Source organism: Leptonychotes weddellii, chromosome 10 (genome assembly GCF_054177405.1).
Source record: "Leptonychotes weddellii isolate Sample4059 chromosome 10, ASM5417740v2, whole genome shotgun sequence".
NCBI classification, from domain to species: domain Eukaryota; kingdom Metazoa; phylum Chordata; class Mammalia; order Carnivora; family Phocidae; genus Leptonychotes; species Leptonychotes weddellii.
The window spans coordinates 33,945,435-33,961,611 of NC_138378.1; the positions used below are offsets into that span (position 1 = coordinate 33,945,435).

The 16,177-nt window shown below is 42.0% G+C and overlaps 1 protein-coding gene across 1 annotated transcript in view; it reads left to right on the top strand.

Annotated features, from left to right (window-relative positions):
* Positions 1–587: 587 nt before the first annotated feature.
* The window catches only part of SPTLC3 (serine palmitoyltransferase long chain base subunit 3), a 64,539-nt gene continuing 48,949 nt past the window's right edge, over positions 588–16,177 (top strand). The window contains exons 1-3 of the mRNA XM_081832291.1: positions 588–593; positions 1,294–1,474; positions 11,951–12,056. Coding sequence (XP_081688417.1) covers positions 588–593; positions 1,294–1,474; positions 11,951–12,056 — 293 coding nt within the window. The remainder of the gene's footprint in view (positions 594–1,293; positions 1,475–11,950; positions 12,057–16,177) is intronic.

The window sequence follows — 16,177 nt, forward strand, 5'->3', positions numbered from 1 at the left end:
TTAGCCTGGTGATGGGTATTAAAGAAGGCACGTTCTGCATGGAGCACTGGGTGTTATGCCCAAACAATGAATAATGGAACACTACATCAAAAACTAATGATGTAATGTATGGTGATTAACATAACAATAAAAATTAAAAAAAAAAGAGAGACTAGAGATGAAGGCACTTTGCAAAGAACCTTGTGGTCATGCTTGAGTATTGGAAATTCTTTCTGAGGAAAATGGGGAATTTGGTTGGCTCAGTTTAAGTAAGCAAGTATCATAATCAGATTTAGGTTTAAAAAAATCTGATTCATGACAATTAAATGCAATGTATGATCTTTTGGTGGATTCTGCATTGAAAAAAATAGAAGGAAATAAAACATCTATAAGACACTGATATCATTAGGACAGTTGGAGGAATATGAATTCAGGCTCTATCTTAGGTGATAGCACTATATGAATGTTGGATTTCTTGGGTATGATCATTGCATTGTGATTTAGCCAGAGAATGTCCTTGTTCTCAGTAAATACATGATGAAGAATTTAGGGGTGAGATATCATGAGGTATCACTAAAAAAATATATAAATACACACACATCTAGAGTATGGAGGTATGAGAATATTGCTGGCTCTTGCCCCCAAAACTTAAAACATGTCATGTGTGAAGTTTCCAAAATATGAGCAAGAACTCAAAGACTCTGGGTGGCCACAAATGGCCACCATAATTTGTCTCTGCATTTTGGGTACACTTGAGCAATTTTATAATTTAGAAATGTTTAAATTAAAAAAGAAAACTAATTTCACAACTATAATTTATAGGCAGTAATTTGATTGATCTTTTTCACTTGCCTTCAGACTGAATTGCCATCCACACTTTTCCAAATGCAAAGTTTTTAGCTGGAAAGCAGTGATGTTTTTGTCTACAAGGATGTCAATACAGAGGAGAATGAGAATAGGAAAACAAGAGCTTGAAAGGCCCTGCAGAAAAGACCCCTGCCCTCCAGAGGGAGAGCACCAAAACTGTCCCAAATAATACACCACAGGATTGAAGAACCCCAGCAAACCACAATCCACCCAAAGTATATCCACTTTCCTGTCAAAGATCAATTCTTTAGAAAATGGTAGCTGACATTTAACCAATGTCTTGAAGGATCTTTTCTGATGAAAATCAAATGCAAATGGTTAAAGATGTAATCCCTTAAAATAATCCCCATCTTTATCAGCTAATTGTCTACAGGATTTTATCCACATAGACATCAGGCAAAACTTGTCTTTTAAAATTAAAGAGGGTTTGGGGGATGTGTGTTACAGGTCTCGAAGTGTCTTTCTGTTCCCACATGTTGTTTTTCTTTAATTTTATTTATTGGCCTGTGTTTTGTGTGCTTGCTTTCTGAACAGGGATGCCTCATTTTAAGTGATGAGTTAAACCATGCATCTCTTGTACTTGGGGCCCGACTCTCAGGTGCAACCATAAGGATCTTCAAACACAACAGTGAGTATCAATGAATTTATCCCAACATGTATTGCTTGCTTCTAGAAGAAAGTAAAGATTATTGATGGGGCTTTGTCCTTACTCTTCCAACTGGGAATTTAGGCTAATGAAACACAATTATGTTTATATTCACTACTGGCTTGTTAACCCCTCCTGACCTGAAACAAATTGTTGAAGTGCTTCAAACACCTAGATTGCTAGGTGGAACCCAAACACATTAATGTCACTGTTATTAGTGGTCTTGCAATGCAGCCTCTGAAGACATGACTGATCTCTTAGGAGACTGATGTTTAATTATCAGAAGTGTTATAACTCTTCCTTTTCTATAGTCCTGCCTTAGGAAAGTTTTAAGACTTAAGTTCTATGTTATAGTCAGGTAAAAAGTGATGTTTTTCCTTAAAATATTGTCTCCTTTCACTATCCCCACCCAGCACATGCTTACAATCTGGTAAGAGAAGCAGATATGTCCCTATACTGTGACCCATAAATTCTTCATCTTGGAATTTCCAGTGTATGTCCACCCAAAGGTTTGTACAAGAATATCCATAGCAGCTTTAGTCGTTATAGCCAAGACTGGAAACAACCCAAATTTCTACCAACAGAAGAATGGAAAAGATCTGTGCTGTATTCATATAATAGAATATGGCTCTCTGATAAAAAAGAAATATACTACTGATACATACAGCATAGATTACTCTCAAGAAAAATTACTTTTAATGAAAAAAATCATACATCAAACAGTATATACTATATGAGTATGTTTATAGTAAATAAAAAAAACTATTAGATAAAACTAATCTATGGTGATAGAAATCATAACGATACTTGTCCCTAATTGTGGGGGAGGGAATTGGTGAGAAGAGGAATAAAGGAACTTTCTGGCATGACAGAAATGTTTGATATTTTGATTGGGTTGATGTGTACATTCTTATTAAAATTCATTGAGTTTTACATTTAAAACCTGTCAATTTCCTTGTAAGTAAATTTTCCTAAAATATAATTGTTATCATACAATATCTTTGGTATTAAAAAAAAAGTATAGGCTTTGGCCCAAGCATCTGTGTCCTTGTTCTATGGCTTATTAGTATGCGATCCTTGGCAAATTACTTAACCTTCTCGGATCTCAATTTACCTATTCCAGAAATGAGGATAATTACAATGCCTGATTCGTGATATGTTGGAGAAGGCACATAAAGTGCTTGCTTAGCATGAAGCCTGGCAATGGAAACTTCTGAGTTGCTTGTACCTGCTGTTAGTAGATTATTATTATCCTCATCATTTTCATTGCCAGTGCCACTAAAGGACAGTAGAAAACATTATGATGACGCATAAGAATGCAGAGGTCATCTCACTTTGGGGATTGCATGAAATTGATAGTATCTGCCACAGACTTTGAAGGGTTAATAGAATTCTGATCAGAGATCAGGGAAAGGGTATTTCCAATAGAATAATCTGGAGTGTATAAAGCAGCAAAACCTCTAGCATGAGGCTGAACTACTGGAGAAGAGCCTGAAAAATAAGGTCTTGGCCAGTTAAGGTAGAGCCACTAAGATACGTATACTAGCTAAGATATATGTACTTCAAGAACCAACAAAAAGTGTTTGGACAGTTCTGCTTCATTCTGTGCTGTTCTCTGGTTGAATTGTATCGGCTCAAAGCATTTAGTAGCCCTTCCCTATGTCTAGTGGCAGCGAAAACAGAGATACAAGCTTTGAGTTAAGTTAAAGCTTTGAACAGAATCAGATGGAAAAGACCATCTGCTATGGGTTGTAAAGATTAGCTGTCCCCAAAGCAGTTCTTGTACACCCTCTCTATCCTGCATTTGTTATTATATGGAATTTTGCCCAAATTCTACCATTCTACCTGAATTCTACCATTCTCTACTTTTCCCTTGAAGGCTTTATAGGGGTGATGATAGATGATGATAGATAGATAGATAGATAGATAGATAGATAGATAGATAGATGATAGATGATAGATAGATGATAGATAGATAGATAGATAGATAGATAGATAGATAGATAGATAGATAGATGATAGAGTGTTAAAGTAGATGGAATAAAATGTTAATAGATGAATCTGGGTAAAGGGGTATGTGGGTGTTCTTTGTAGTACTCCTATTCTTGCAATTTTTTTTAGGTTTGCTATTACTTTCAAATAAAATTTTAATTCCTTAATCCTTTGCTGAAATTCTAATTCAAGAATTTCATTTTATCTTCCAATTTTACAAAGCTCTCAAAACATTCAGTAACTTATTCCTCACGCTCTCCCTTTGTACTCCCAGAACGCAGAGAATAGTTCTCATTTACATCTCTGTAATAAATGTTAGCTGTGGTTATTTTATACCAGCAACCAGCACTTACTGAGAATTTACATTGTGCCAGATGCTGAGCTAGTGGCCTTCTCTTAGGTACTTATTTAATCTCATGGACAACCTCATGAGGTAGGTGCTAGTTTACAAATGAGGAGATCTGGGCTTTGAGGTATTAAACAACTTGTCCAAGATCCTACAACTGCTCAGTGGTGAAGCCTGGAGCTGTCTGTAGCTAGGAATAAAGTAAATGGACCCCTTCCAACTAACTGAGCAGCAAGGGTCCAAACTCTATCATCTAGTGAAAATTCTCTTCTGTATGAGTTGCTGTTGCTCTTAACTTTCTGTTGTAGGTAGAATAATGGCCTTTAAAGATGTCCATGTCCTGGGGGTGCCTGGGTGGCTCAGTCGGTTAAGTATCTGAACCTCAGTTCAGGTCTTGTTCTCAGGATCCTGAGTTCAAGCCCTACATTGGGCCCCATGCTGGGTATGGAGCCTACTTAAAAAAAAAAAAAAAAGTCTGTGTCCTAATCCCCATAGCCTGTGAATATATTACATTATGTGATAAAAGGGAATTAAAGTTGCAGATGGAATTGAGGTTGCTCAACAGTGAACATTAACATAAAGAGAGTGTCCGCCTAGGTCCAGTGTAATCACAGGATCCTTAAGTGTAGGAAAGGGAAGCAGGAGAGTGAGTGTCAGAGTGATGCCATGTGAGAAAGATGCTGATGGTCACTGCTGGCTTTGAAGTGGACAAAGGTCACACACCAAGGAACGCCAGAAGCCTCTGAAAGCTGGAAAAGGAGAGGAAATGGATTCTCCCCTAGAGTTTCCAGAAAGGAAAGCAGCCCTGCCCACACCCTGATTTGAGCCGAGTGAGACGATTTCAGATTTCTAGTCTCCGGAATTGTAAGATAACAAATCTGTGTTGTTTTTGAGCCATACGTCTGTGCTAATTTCTTCCAGTCCAAAAGGAAACTAATACACTTTTATTCTCAGACACACAAAGCCCTTGTTCCCACTCACTGACATGCTTACTATTTTTGCAAATGGACATACTTTCCCAGCTATTGTGTTCGCATCACGAAAACAGCCACTCTGAGAGCAGGGGTACCTCCAAGTTCCTTTGAATGACTTCTTCCTCGAGAGGTGAGAGAAGTAAAATTGTATGAGGTCACAATATGTAAGGCATCAGTTGCGGCTGGCTGTCTTTCCTACTTTGCCATTCCGAGGAGAACACTAAATTGCTCAGTAAACGATGATGCTTTAATCCTTAATGCGCATCCACGCAGATTGGAATGATAATGTAAAGAAGATGTAGAAGATACTAAATTGCCTTCCTGTGTGTGTATGAGGCATGCAACCAGCCAGGACCGAAGCTAATAACTTGTGAGACAGGTTCTTAAGAATGGCCACCTCAACCAGAATGTTCTTAAACATCAGGATGATGAGATTTCATACAACTCTGCTTCTGCTCTCCTGGGCTCTCCTCTGCCTGTGTCCTCTGCTTACACCTTGAGGATACACCCCTGACTTTTGGAGAAGAAGAGGTCCTATTTTATATAAATCTGTACTAGAGGATATCCTTTGCTATTTATAGCAACTGTGTATAAATCAGAATTCTGGGCCCTTGAATTTTTGAATTGTGCGTGGGTAGAATATACCTAAGGTACAGTTAAACCTATTCAGATCATTGTAAGCTTTGAATCCTATTTGAACAAGCCTGATGACTAACTTGAAGCTATTCCTCATTTCTCTTTCAATTTCCCACAAAATCAGAATAAGGATCAAAGGAGATCAAACAGAAGGGAAATTCTGAAAGGGAACAAAATCAGAACACGCAAAGGCTATTCTCCAGGGAAACTCTCCAAGGACTCAGAAGTGCATTTTCAGTGGTACTAAATTCAAAGTTGGGTACCAGACTTCTTTATCACCATAGATTAGTTCTTCCTGGATAGTGAAGATGGACAATTACTGAGACCATACCTATCATTTACTCTTCATTCACTGATGCCAAACACTATGTTAAGTCCTCTACATAATCAGCTCATTTAATTTTAACAAAAACCCATATTCATAGTTCTCTCCATTATCTCTCCACTGTTAAGAGGAAACTGATTCTCACAGTGATTAAATGACCTACCCAACGTCACACATAACAAATGGCCAGAGTCAAAATTCAAACCCAAGTCTTGCTCTTCTCTTGGTTCATTTCTCCCAGGAGCAGAGCCTGAGAAAAGGGTTTGAGTACAAGTGATTTATTTAGGACCTGATCCCAGGAAGCACCAGCAGATGAGCAGGGAATGGAGACAGAGAAGGAAAGGCAGCCAACAAAGCCAACAAGCTTGCTTGTTGTCAGGCTAGCTACTACAGTAGATGACTGGAGCTCAATCCTAATAGGAAACTCTGGGTACCAGTATAGACATAGCTCAGTGTCATCCCACTTGAGGCATGAGGGAGCTGCATTATTTATACACAAATTCCCAGTTGTGAGTGGCTGGAGGCTATTCCCGCTCAGGCTGAGTATGGACCCCGCAGCCAGGAAAATAGCCCTTGGATAAAGAATGGCCTGTGTTTGCAGTAAGAAGTGGGCTGGGAGATATAGGCAGGGCCCATACAGCATTTGCTAATGCTCTCACCCACTAGCTAAGTCGATCTAGGGTGGGGTCTGAGCTTCAGCATTTCTGCCAGTCTCCCAGGTAACGCCAATGCTGCTGGTGTGGGACCACACTTAGTGAGGCTACAGGCAATCTCCATCTTCAAGGGCATCCCAAAGGGCTTCTTGAACTAGTCTTGGAGAATAGAAGCAGTCTTTTCAGCTAGGAGAGTTGCCATGGGGTCAGAGGCCTGGGCAGGCCAAGAATTTGGAGCAGTTGGTTAAAAAAAAAAAGGTGGAGAGGAAGAACCAAGGTTCTACCTAATGGCACTTAAAGGCCAAGAGGAAACAGAAGAATGAGTGCAATGTTTGTGGTGAAACCCTTGAGTTCTGCCTCTGAGGGCTCAGCAGTGCTGTTTGAGTGGAAGGTCAAACCTATAAACAGCACTGAGACTACTTTTTATAAGCCACAAACTTTTAGATCTTAGGGTCTGACTTGGACTCCTGAACTGGGTTGTTTTCTTTAATAAATAAAGCGATTGCCTCGATACGTTTTAACAACAACTAACAGTATTGAACCCTCGCTGTAATGAGCTTTTTCCATGTACTAACTCATTTGAGCCTCATAACTACACAAGTCACCTGCAAGGATTATCCCCTTTTTTGCAGACAAAGAAACAGAAGCACAGAGTGGTGAGGAGACACAGAGCTAGTAAGAGGCAGAGCTGACATTTACACCAAGGAGATCTGATTCCACTTCCCATTTTTAAGCACAACACATTTACCTCCTTCCCCAGTTGCCTCCCCCTGGCTGCCTCCCCCTGGCTGGTGAAATGCAGGAGCCTCCCTCTCCCTCTCCCATGCAACTCTCCTTGAGCATGGCACTTGGGTTAGGCAGATGCAGCCAGGGTTCACTCTGGTTGCCCTTGACCTGAGACTCAGGATCCCAACACTGACTTCTGAGCCCCCACATCATTCCCCGAATCATACCTCACCTTCCTTCATTGACTTCAAGTGTTTAGGGATCCCAACTCAGTACTGTGTTTAATTCCTCCCATAGAACCAGATCCCTACATGCTGCATTGGGCGAGCCTGGGGACACTCTGTCCCCATGCTTTGGGCTCTGCCTGTCCTTTATCTCATGTCCCCAAGGTCAGAAGTTGCTGGTATGATCCCCTCCCCCGGTACACAGGCCCTGCCCCTAGCAACTGCCTCACCCTCAAATCAGCTTGATGTTCATTTTAAACCTAATCCCAGGCTAAACCTGTAATATGCGTGTGACCTATTTGGTTGCCTTTGCACTCTTGCAAGGAGATTACCTTGCTTCTTGCAAACCTGCCCAAAGGCCATGCAACACCTGCCCACATACTGACAGAGCTTTCAAGAAAATCTGAACCAAAGTATTTACCCAAACCGTAAAACTTAATGTACCAAATTTTCAATGCATCAGAAATTCCCTCATTGATCTCATGGGGAAGAGACTCTATAAATGTGACTTTGAGAAAAACATTTACTTTGCTTACCAAAGTTAGCCATTATGATTATGCTTTTCCCCAAAGTCTAAACAAGGCGCATGTCCCCCATCACCATTTTAAAAGTAAGAATAATTTATTTATCATGATTCACAGTTACTTAAGTAATATTGCTTAATATTTCACATTCTGGCTCAATGCAGAAGGATGAAATTGAGCATCTCCAAAGAAACAATAAGAATGGGGGAACAGATGGGGAGCAAGGACTTAAAGTAACAAGTAGCATTCCTTTATCATCCAACCATCCTTTCACTTCAGAGATATCTGATGGATGCCTGTATGTGTGCAGGCATGAAAATATTTTTGGTGAGCAGCCCATGGAATAGGGAAGCAGAGGGTGTATCTAAATGTATTTGCACCTGGAGGTGGTTTTCGTCGAGCTTTGAAGGACAAGGGATAAACCATCAGCCACAACGGGCAGCACATGGAAAGTAGAGGCTGATATTCATTACAACCACCACAACTGGCCCTGGATCCAGAGGAGGGGAAAGCCATTGAGGGATGGGCAGTAAGGGAAGCACTCATGTCTCAACAGAAGGTCAGTTGCACAAGAGTAGAGGAAGGAGGAAGCCATGGCAAAAGAAAATGTTGTCACTGTATTGGAAAGTCAGAAAGAAGCCAAATATCCACTTCTGTTCTTCAGGAAGATACTCTGAACTATAGCCAGCCTCCCTTCTGAGAAGATCATGGTGTCTTTGTTTCCTTGTGCCTGCTTTTCACAGTATGTTATCTGCAGCTTGCCCAGATTCCAGCAGTTTGCTGATATTACCTGGGCTTTGAATTTAAAGACAGGCTCAGGAACAGGCTCTCAAAGTGTATTTGTCACCTAAGCCTAATCATAGTTTTTGGCACATCGTTGGATTATTCTAGGTATTTAGCAATTCAGTAATCTGATTAGCCATGCCTGTGACAGACCAGAACTTGCTTTGCATGGATCACCAGAATGTGGCCTCCATGCTTTCATTTTTAATAGCTAAATGTTCATCACCCATCATGCCAGCTAGCTCCTCTCAGCCCTTCACAAACCAAAGGAAATCACCTTAGTGAGCCAGATGGTGGTGAATGATGCCGAAAGCATTGCTGATACCCAAACTTGTGGCAAAATTACAAGCCCATAGTGTGCAATAAGTTTGGAATGATATTATACAGTAGTGCTGTGTATGTGTGCCTTGATGGCATCAAATTTATTCTTTTCTTTTAATTTCTGTATCTCAGAATTTTCTTTATAAATCAACAAGAAACTGGTTTGTTTGGGTTTGGTTTTGGGTGGTTGGTTTTACAAACCTTCTGGCATTGGTTTGTTCATCAGAGAAAACAAAAACCTAATCATTCTTTCCTACTTCTTAGAGGTGTCATGAGGATTAACATAATGCAAATATAAGTGTTTTAATAAGCACCATTACTTAAAAATCCCTTGCAGATGTTAGCGTGTGCCTGCTGAAACAGGAGACTCTCACAAGGCCTGCAGAACATAAACCACAAACCCCTAAATCCTACGGGTCTGTAACCCACACACTGTGGGGTCAAGAATCCCACACTGAGTGAGGTCGTCCCTTTCTCTGCCTAGCTTCTGTGTTTCTAAGAGGCCAGTGAGTTCCTGCTCACTGGAAATAAGGTGGGAAATAAGGCTGATTGATTTTCCCTCTGCTCAAGAATCTCAGTGTGGACACCAGGGGTTTTGTGAAGTTTCACCAAAGCCTATCCCCATGGAACTCTCTATTCAAGTGGAACAGGATGAGCTCCCTGCCATAGAAGGGACTGGGATTCCTCTCACTTCCATCTGCAAAATGCCTGAAACACATCATGACCATTGAAAGTCTTGTTCTCTGTGCTGCTTGTTACTAAAAGAATGGGGAGAACCTTCTATTTTCTTTAGTGGTGTTCATTTTAAACCTAATCCCAGGCTAAACCTATAATATGCATGTGACCTATTCGATTGCATAAACAATAGAATAATCTCTGCATATACAGATTTTTCAAAATCTTAGAATATTCATTTTTTAAATGGCTGCTAGTTTCGTTCACTTGGGTTTGTTTTGATTACTATGGCGTTGGGACCACACTCATCATGTGTCATTTCTCTACAAAAAACTTATAAATTCCAATTCCCAGAAGGAAAAACACTCTGAACAGGAATACTTATATTCATCATCTCTTCATTCCATTCAGAGACGAACAGGCCTGCAGTAGATTATAGAAAAAGGAGCTGTTTCCCTCAATCACAGGGGTTCCTTCAACATCTTAGGAACCCAGCCTAAAATAAAATGTCCATACAGGCGAAGGTTTGTTTTTTTTTTTTTTAAAGATTTTATTTATTTGAGAGAGAGAATGAGATAGAGAGAGCATGAGAGGGGGGAGGGTCAGAGGGAGAAGCAGACTCCCTGCTGAGCAGGGAGCCCGATGCGGGACTCGATTCCGGGACTCCAGGATCATGACCTGAGCCGAATGCAGTCGCTTAGCCAACTGAGCCACCCAGGTGCCCCAGGCGAAGGTTTATTATCCCGGAAATTCTCAAAAGAAGAAAGCTGCTTTTCTTTTCCTTGGCTGCCATCTAGTGGGTAATGATGTTCTGTCAATAAAACACACTCCATCTGTGAAGACAGAAGATGTCTTCCTGTCTTTAAAACAAACCCCCAGGGGCGCCTGGGTAGCTCAGTCATTAAGCGTCTGCCTTCGGCTCAGGTCATGATCCCAGGGTCCTGGGATCAAGCCCCGCATTGGGCTTCCTGCTCCCCGGGAAGCCTGCTTCTCCCTCTCCCACTCCCCCTGCCTGTGTTCCCTCTCTCGCTGTGTCTCTCTCTGTCAAATAAATAAATAAAATCTTTAAAAAAAAAAAAAACCCAAAGCACAGGTAATTAAAGAAATATGATTGCAGACATGAAGCAATTATCCTTCCTCATAACTTCTATTTAGATCCAAAGTATTATTCTCCTTCCTTTTTCCATGGGAAGGCAACTGATTCAATGATCATACATTGATTTGGCACTAATATTATGCACTAGGACTAGCACTATAAGGAAACCCTAAAACAGATGCAGCCACAGATTGGGAACTAAAAGGTAAAGTTTCAGGGATCTCCGCTGAAACCAAGAACCTCAGCTAACTTGAGCCTAGACCGGTGAAAACCTAACGAATAGCTGTTTCTTTAGCACACCTGCTTCTTGTCGCAGTGGCAAAACCAATATTGACTGTGCTGTTTTAGATTTATCTCTGTTAGGTTTATCCTGTGAGCATTTTTAATGGGGTCTCTAATGCCTGGAGAACATTATGTAACAGTCAGGTCAGCTGTTCAGTAGCATCTCCATCTTTTCAAATTAAAATCAGATTCCAGACCTAAAATACTTGGGTTTCAGATTCTCAAAAAGGGAGGGCTCAGGAGGTACAAAGAAACACAGTAGAAATATAAGGAGTCTAAACAACATGCACATAAGCCTATGCCTTTTTATCTCTCTAGGCTTTGTGGGTTAAACACACACACACACACACACACACACACACCCGCAGCTGGAATGTAGACCAATCTTTCCCAATGGTCTCTCAACCAAAGCCCACTCATCTACATGTGATTGCAGATAAATGAAAAGTCACTATTAATTATATTTGACACCACAAGTTAACAAGAATATTCTAGTAGACATCCATCCTTCCTTATTCTACATGACCATGGAGCTCGAAGGTAGTGGTTCGGAATATGGGTAACAAAGCTGAAGTCACGAAGATGCATGTAATGTAGTGTTTCAATCTCTGCTGAAGTAGAAGAGGAGAGCTTTTTAAGAGCCTATGAAACCATGCACCTTCAGTGGGGGTTTATTCTGCCTGCTATACAAACCCAATGAGTCACCTTGTCAGAGTTAAGTCGTACTAAATATAAGCCTCTCTCTCCCTCCAGGTGTTCTCTGATTCTGATTTTGCTCTCTGAAAAAGTTCAGGTCTGAGCCTGAGCCCAAGAAATCTGATGCCTTCTCAAAAAAGAAAATGGGGGAGGAAAAGGAAAAACCTTCTCATGACTCAGTTTCTTTTTTTGGTATTATTTAAAGACATGCAAAGCCTAGAGAAGCTCCTGAGAGATGCTGTAATCTACGGCCAGCCTCGAATCCGCAGAGCGTGGAAGAAGATTCTCATCCTAGTGGAGGGCATCTACAGGTATGGAAATAACCAGAGAGATTTTAACACACTGGGGCCCACAGCGAGCTGACACATGAGGAAAGTCTGATCTCTCCTAGATCAATGGAAAAATGAGTTGGATATAAGGTATTATGAAGGGACCTGAGCCAGAGCTACCAATGTGAGCTGTCAGGCCTTGGGTCACCTGTCTTTTCAATGTCTGTTCATATGGCAGAACACATCAGATGCTGGATGCTTGTGAAGGTGTTCTCAGAAATGTCCTCAGAGGGCATGGATAACTTGCACTGATTCTTTCCACTACCATTGGCTGCCCCACAGTTTCAAAGGCCTATGGGGGCTGGGTGAATGCTTCTTGCCTGGGGTGCCTGGGTGGCTCAGTTGGTTAAGCATTGGATTCTTGATTTCTGCTCAGGTCATGATCTCAGGGTCACGAGATCGAGCCCCTCATCGGGCTCCATGCTGAGCGAGGAGCCTGCTTAAGATTCTCTTCTCTGCCCCTCTCTCTGCCCCTCCCCAGCCCCCCACTCATGCTTTTGCTCTCAAAAAAGAAAGGAATGCTTCTTGCCTTCATGGCATTGCTGATAGGCACCCAGATGCTTCTAACTGGAGAGTACACCCAAACTCAAGTTGCTTGCTGAACTTGGCCAATTGTTGGCATTAGAATACAAAAAGCCAGCACATTTTCCACAAAGTTAAGACTAACCTCAAGTGCAATTCTTGATCCAGAGCTGGGAGCCGCTGGACTTAGCATCTGAAGGTATGCTCAGTTTCCCACCGCTTTGAAGCCGAGCAGACAAAACACCCACTAAGCCACTGAGAGCTTTTACAAGGCATGTTATGATGGAATTGGCTTCATTCTCTGTCTGAATTGGTTATCGCTGCTGAAACAGAAATTGCCTCCAAGCCATTCTTCTGTAGAATGCCCTAGTCCCTGAGTCAAGGAAACATAATGTCAGAGTTCTCCCTCCTTAAATCAGTTCTCAATCTTCATGTTCAAAGAATTGAGGGAGATGTTTCTTGTAATTATAGAAAAGCAAATAATATTAAATGGAAGGGAATGAGAGCCTAACTTCCCCACAAGGAGAAGTGTGCTTGCAAAGGAGATTTAGATCTGACAGAGATTTTCATTCAGCAAGACTGCGCATCGTTTCTGTTCCATGAATGGATAACAAGTAACAGAAGAAACATGTCTCCATCCCTTTTGGGAAAAAGAAGTGCTTTCTCCTCAATTTAAAATAATAATAATGATAATAATAATAAGCCCTGTACCATCTTGTTTTTCCCTCGGCCTTACTGCCCCAGTGCCTGGTGTTCTGGGTGTCCCCAGGGCTACTATAGAGTTGCAAAGCTGGCATTTCAAGTTTCTAGTGACCCACTTTATGTATCACCCATCAGGACCTCCTCGGGTCAGCCCCCAGACAGTGTTTTATTTATGAAGTCTTTGGGATCACCCTAGAGCCGCGTTCTCAACCAAGGTGATTCCCTCCCACAACCCACCCCTATCCTGGACACTTTGGGCAATTTTCAGTTGTCACAACTGTAATAGAGTACTACTGGCATCTAGTGGGCAGAGGCCAGGGATGCTGCTAAGCATCCTACAATGCGCAGGACAGGCCCCTACAACAGAGAATCAACCTGCTCAAAATGTCAACAGTGCCGAGATTGAAAGACCCTGCTGTGGCATCATTCAATTAATAATTCAATTTAATGAATAGTTTACTCACTGGCCTTGAACTTGCTACTTTTCGGAAATAATCTCATATTGACTCTGGGCTGTAATAACCTCAAAGCCAGGTCTTTCTCTCTGTGTGATCTGTGCCAGCTGCCAGATGGGGAAGGGAGCTCTTATCTAAACACCTGTCATTCAGGCCTGGACTTGCAAGAGCACGGATCAGCTCAGGGAGGGCAGACTGGGCATCTTCTTTAACCAGAGTTGACAGAATCCAGCTGCAAATAAACAAAACTTGGCTCCACTAAAGGAAAGTTATGTTTAAAGTACTTTGATCATGGCTGAAATTAAGTGGACCACTAGCATTTTACTGTCAACTGTTCCCATCAGTTACACAGAGAACCCACTCCAGCAGCAGGGCTTGTTAATGGCTGGGCCTGTGTCCTACCATGATCTCAGGAGGACAGCAGAGCCAGGTGTGGACTTCTGCCTCCAAGCCTGCATGGCACCAAACCACAACCTGGGCCTCACTAGCAATGGGGGCCTGCTCTGTTATCTGATACTGTGTAACAAACCGCCCAAAGCATAATGGCTTACACCGCAATAAGTTATCATTTCCCACACCACGGTGGGTTGCCTGGACCCATTGGGCAGTTCTTCTGCTCCATATGGTGTTGGCTGGGGTCATTCATGGGGAGCATTCACCTGGGAGTCCAGCTGGGATCTGGAACATCTAAAATGACCTCACTCAGTACTAGTTGTTGGCTGAAGTACCTTGTTCCCTTCTCTTCTCTGGGGTGCTTGGTCTATAGGCTCTTCTCACTCAACAGTCAAGCCAGAACTTCCTTACAACATGGTGCCGTCTTCTGAGAGAATGAGAGCAGAAGCTACCAGTCTTTTAAGGGCAGGGCCCAGAACTGGTATAGCATCCCTCTGCCATGCTCTATTGGTCAAAGTATGGTGAAAGCCCAGCCCAGATTCAAGGGGAAGGGAAATAGAACCCACCTCTTGATGGGAGGATTGACTTGGGTGTAGAGGGATGGGAAGACTTGCAGGCAGCCATCTTTGGAGGCAATCTACCACAGTGGTTCAATCAGCCTGGCATTTATTTGTACAATGAAACCTCCACTTGCCATGGACTTCCCTTCATAGAGAGATGTATTTTATCTCATCTGCACAGAATCTTGTCTTTTTTTTTTAAAGATTTTATCTATTTACTTGACAGAGAGATAGCAAGAGCAGGAACACAAACAGCGGGAGTGGGAGAGGGAGAAGCAGGGAGCCAGATGTGGGGCTCGATCCCAGAACCCTGAGATCATGACCTGAGCTGAAGGCAGATGCTTAACGACTGAGCTGCCGAGGCGCCCCTCTTGTCTTTACGTGAAACTGTGACCTCAAAGGGCCCATTCATAGTTAGGAAGCAGGGCACCTCTTAGACAAGCCTCAGTACTTCCTCGGGCCTCAGTTTCCTCATTTGTAAAATAAGGCTAACCGAGACTGGAGTTCTGGAACATAGTGGATGTTCTCATTTGCTGCTATCACCAAAAAATGAAATTATTTCCCACAAAATTTTCCGAAGGGCTAGGGTTAGGGATGTGAAATCAACAGTTCATGAATGCACTTCTACTTTTTAGTAATGTGTTATGGAAACATACCTTGTTGACATCAACACAAAGCCTCCTTTGAATTTTCACTCCCAGATTTTTTTTTTTTAATCTATCGCTGTGGTTTGCCACCAAGGGCAAAGTCCCCACCACCACCACCACCACAAATGCCCCAGAAATCAATTTTTTCATAATTCCTAAAAAAAGCAGTCAACCAAATCCAGTGGTTTCAGACAGGTATCAAGGTAGAAAAAGCCAGATACCAAGTCTAAGAAATCCATAAACTCCACAAAAGCAGTTATGATAATGATAATTATACCAACAATAACAACAATAGTAATGTCACCATCCATAAACCATCTAAGTCTCATTATATATATAGATAATATGGAGGAGCCAAGATCTGGAGGGAGGCCTAGGATCTGGGTTCAAATCCCAGTGTTGTCACCTATGGTTCTGTGCCCTTCATAGAGTTCTTTTGTAAGTATTAAGGTCATAGAGCCTCGTTCTTGACAGAAGCCCAGCCCGTGGTAAGCCCACAACCAAGGGCAGCTGTCCTCATCATTAAATTTCTTTTCAGCTGAGGAAGTTGCAGCATGGAAAACAATAAGCTCTCTGCATAGTGAAGCTGTTTTCTCTTCACCCAGCTGAAGGATGGATGTCAGGGGAAGGAGTTTGCATTTATTTACTCGGTGTCTACTCCTCGCTTCACACGTGTGATCTTGAGTAAACCTCCCCAGTACCTTTGAGATTACTGTGAAGATGAAGACCCTTGACCCAGGGCAGATAACTGAGGTGAAATAGAGCCAGGATCCAAACCAGGTAGCCCTGCTGGGACAGAGGCCCAGTATCAACAGAAGACTCCA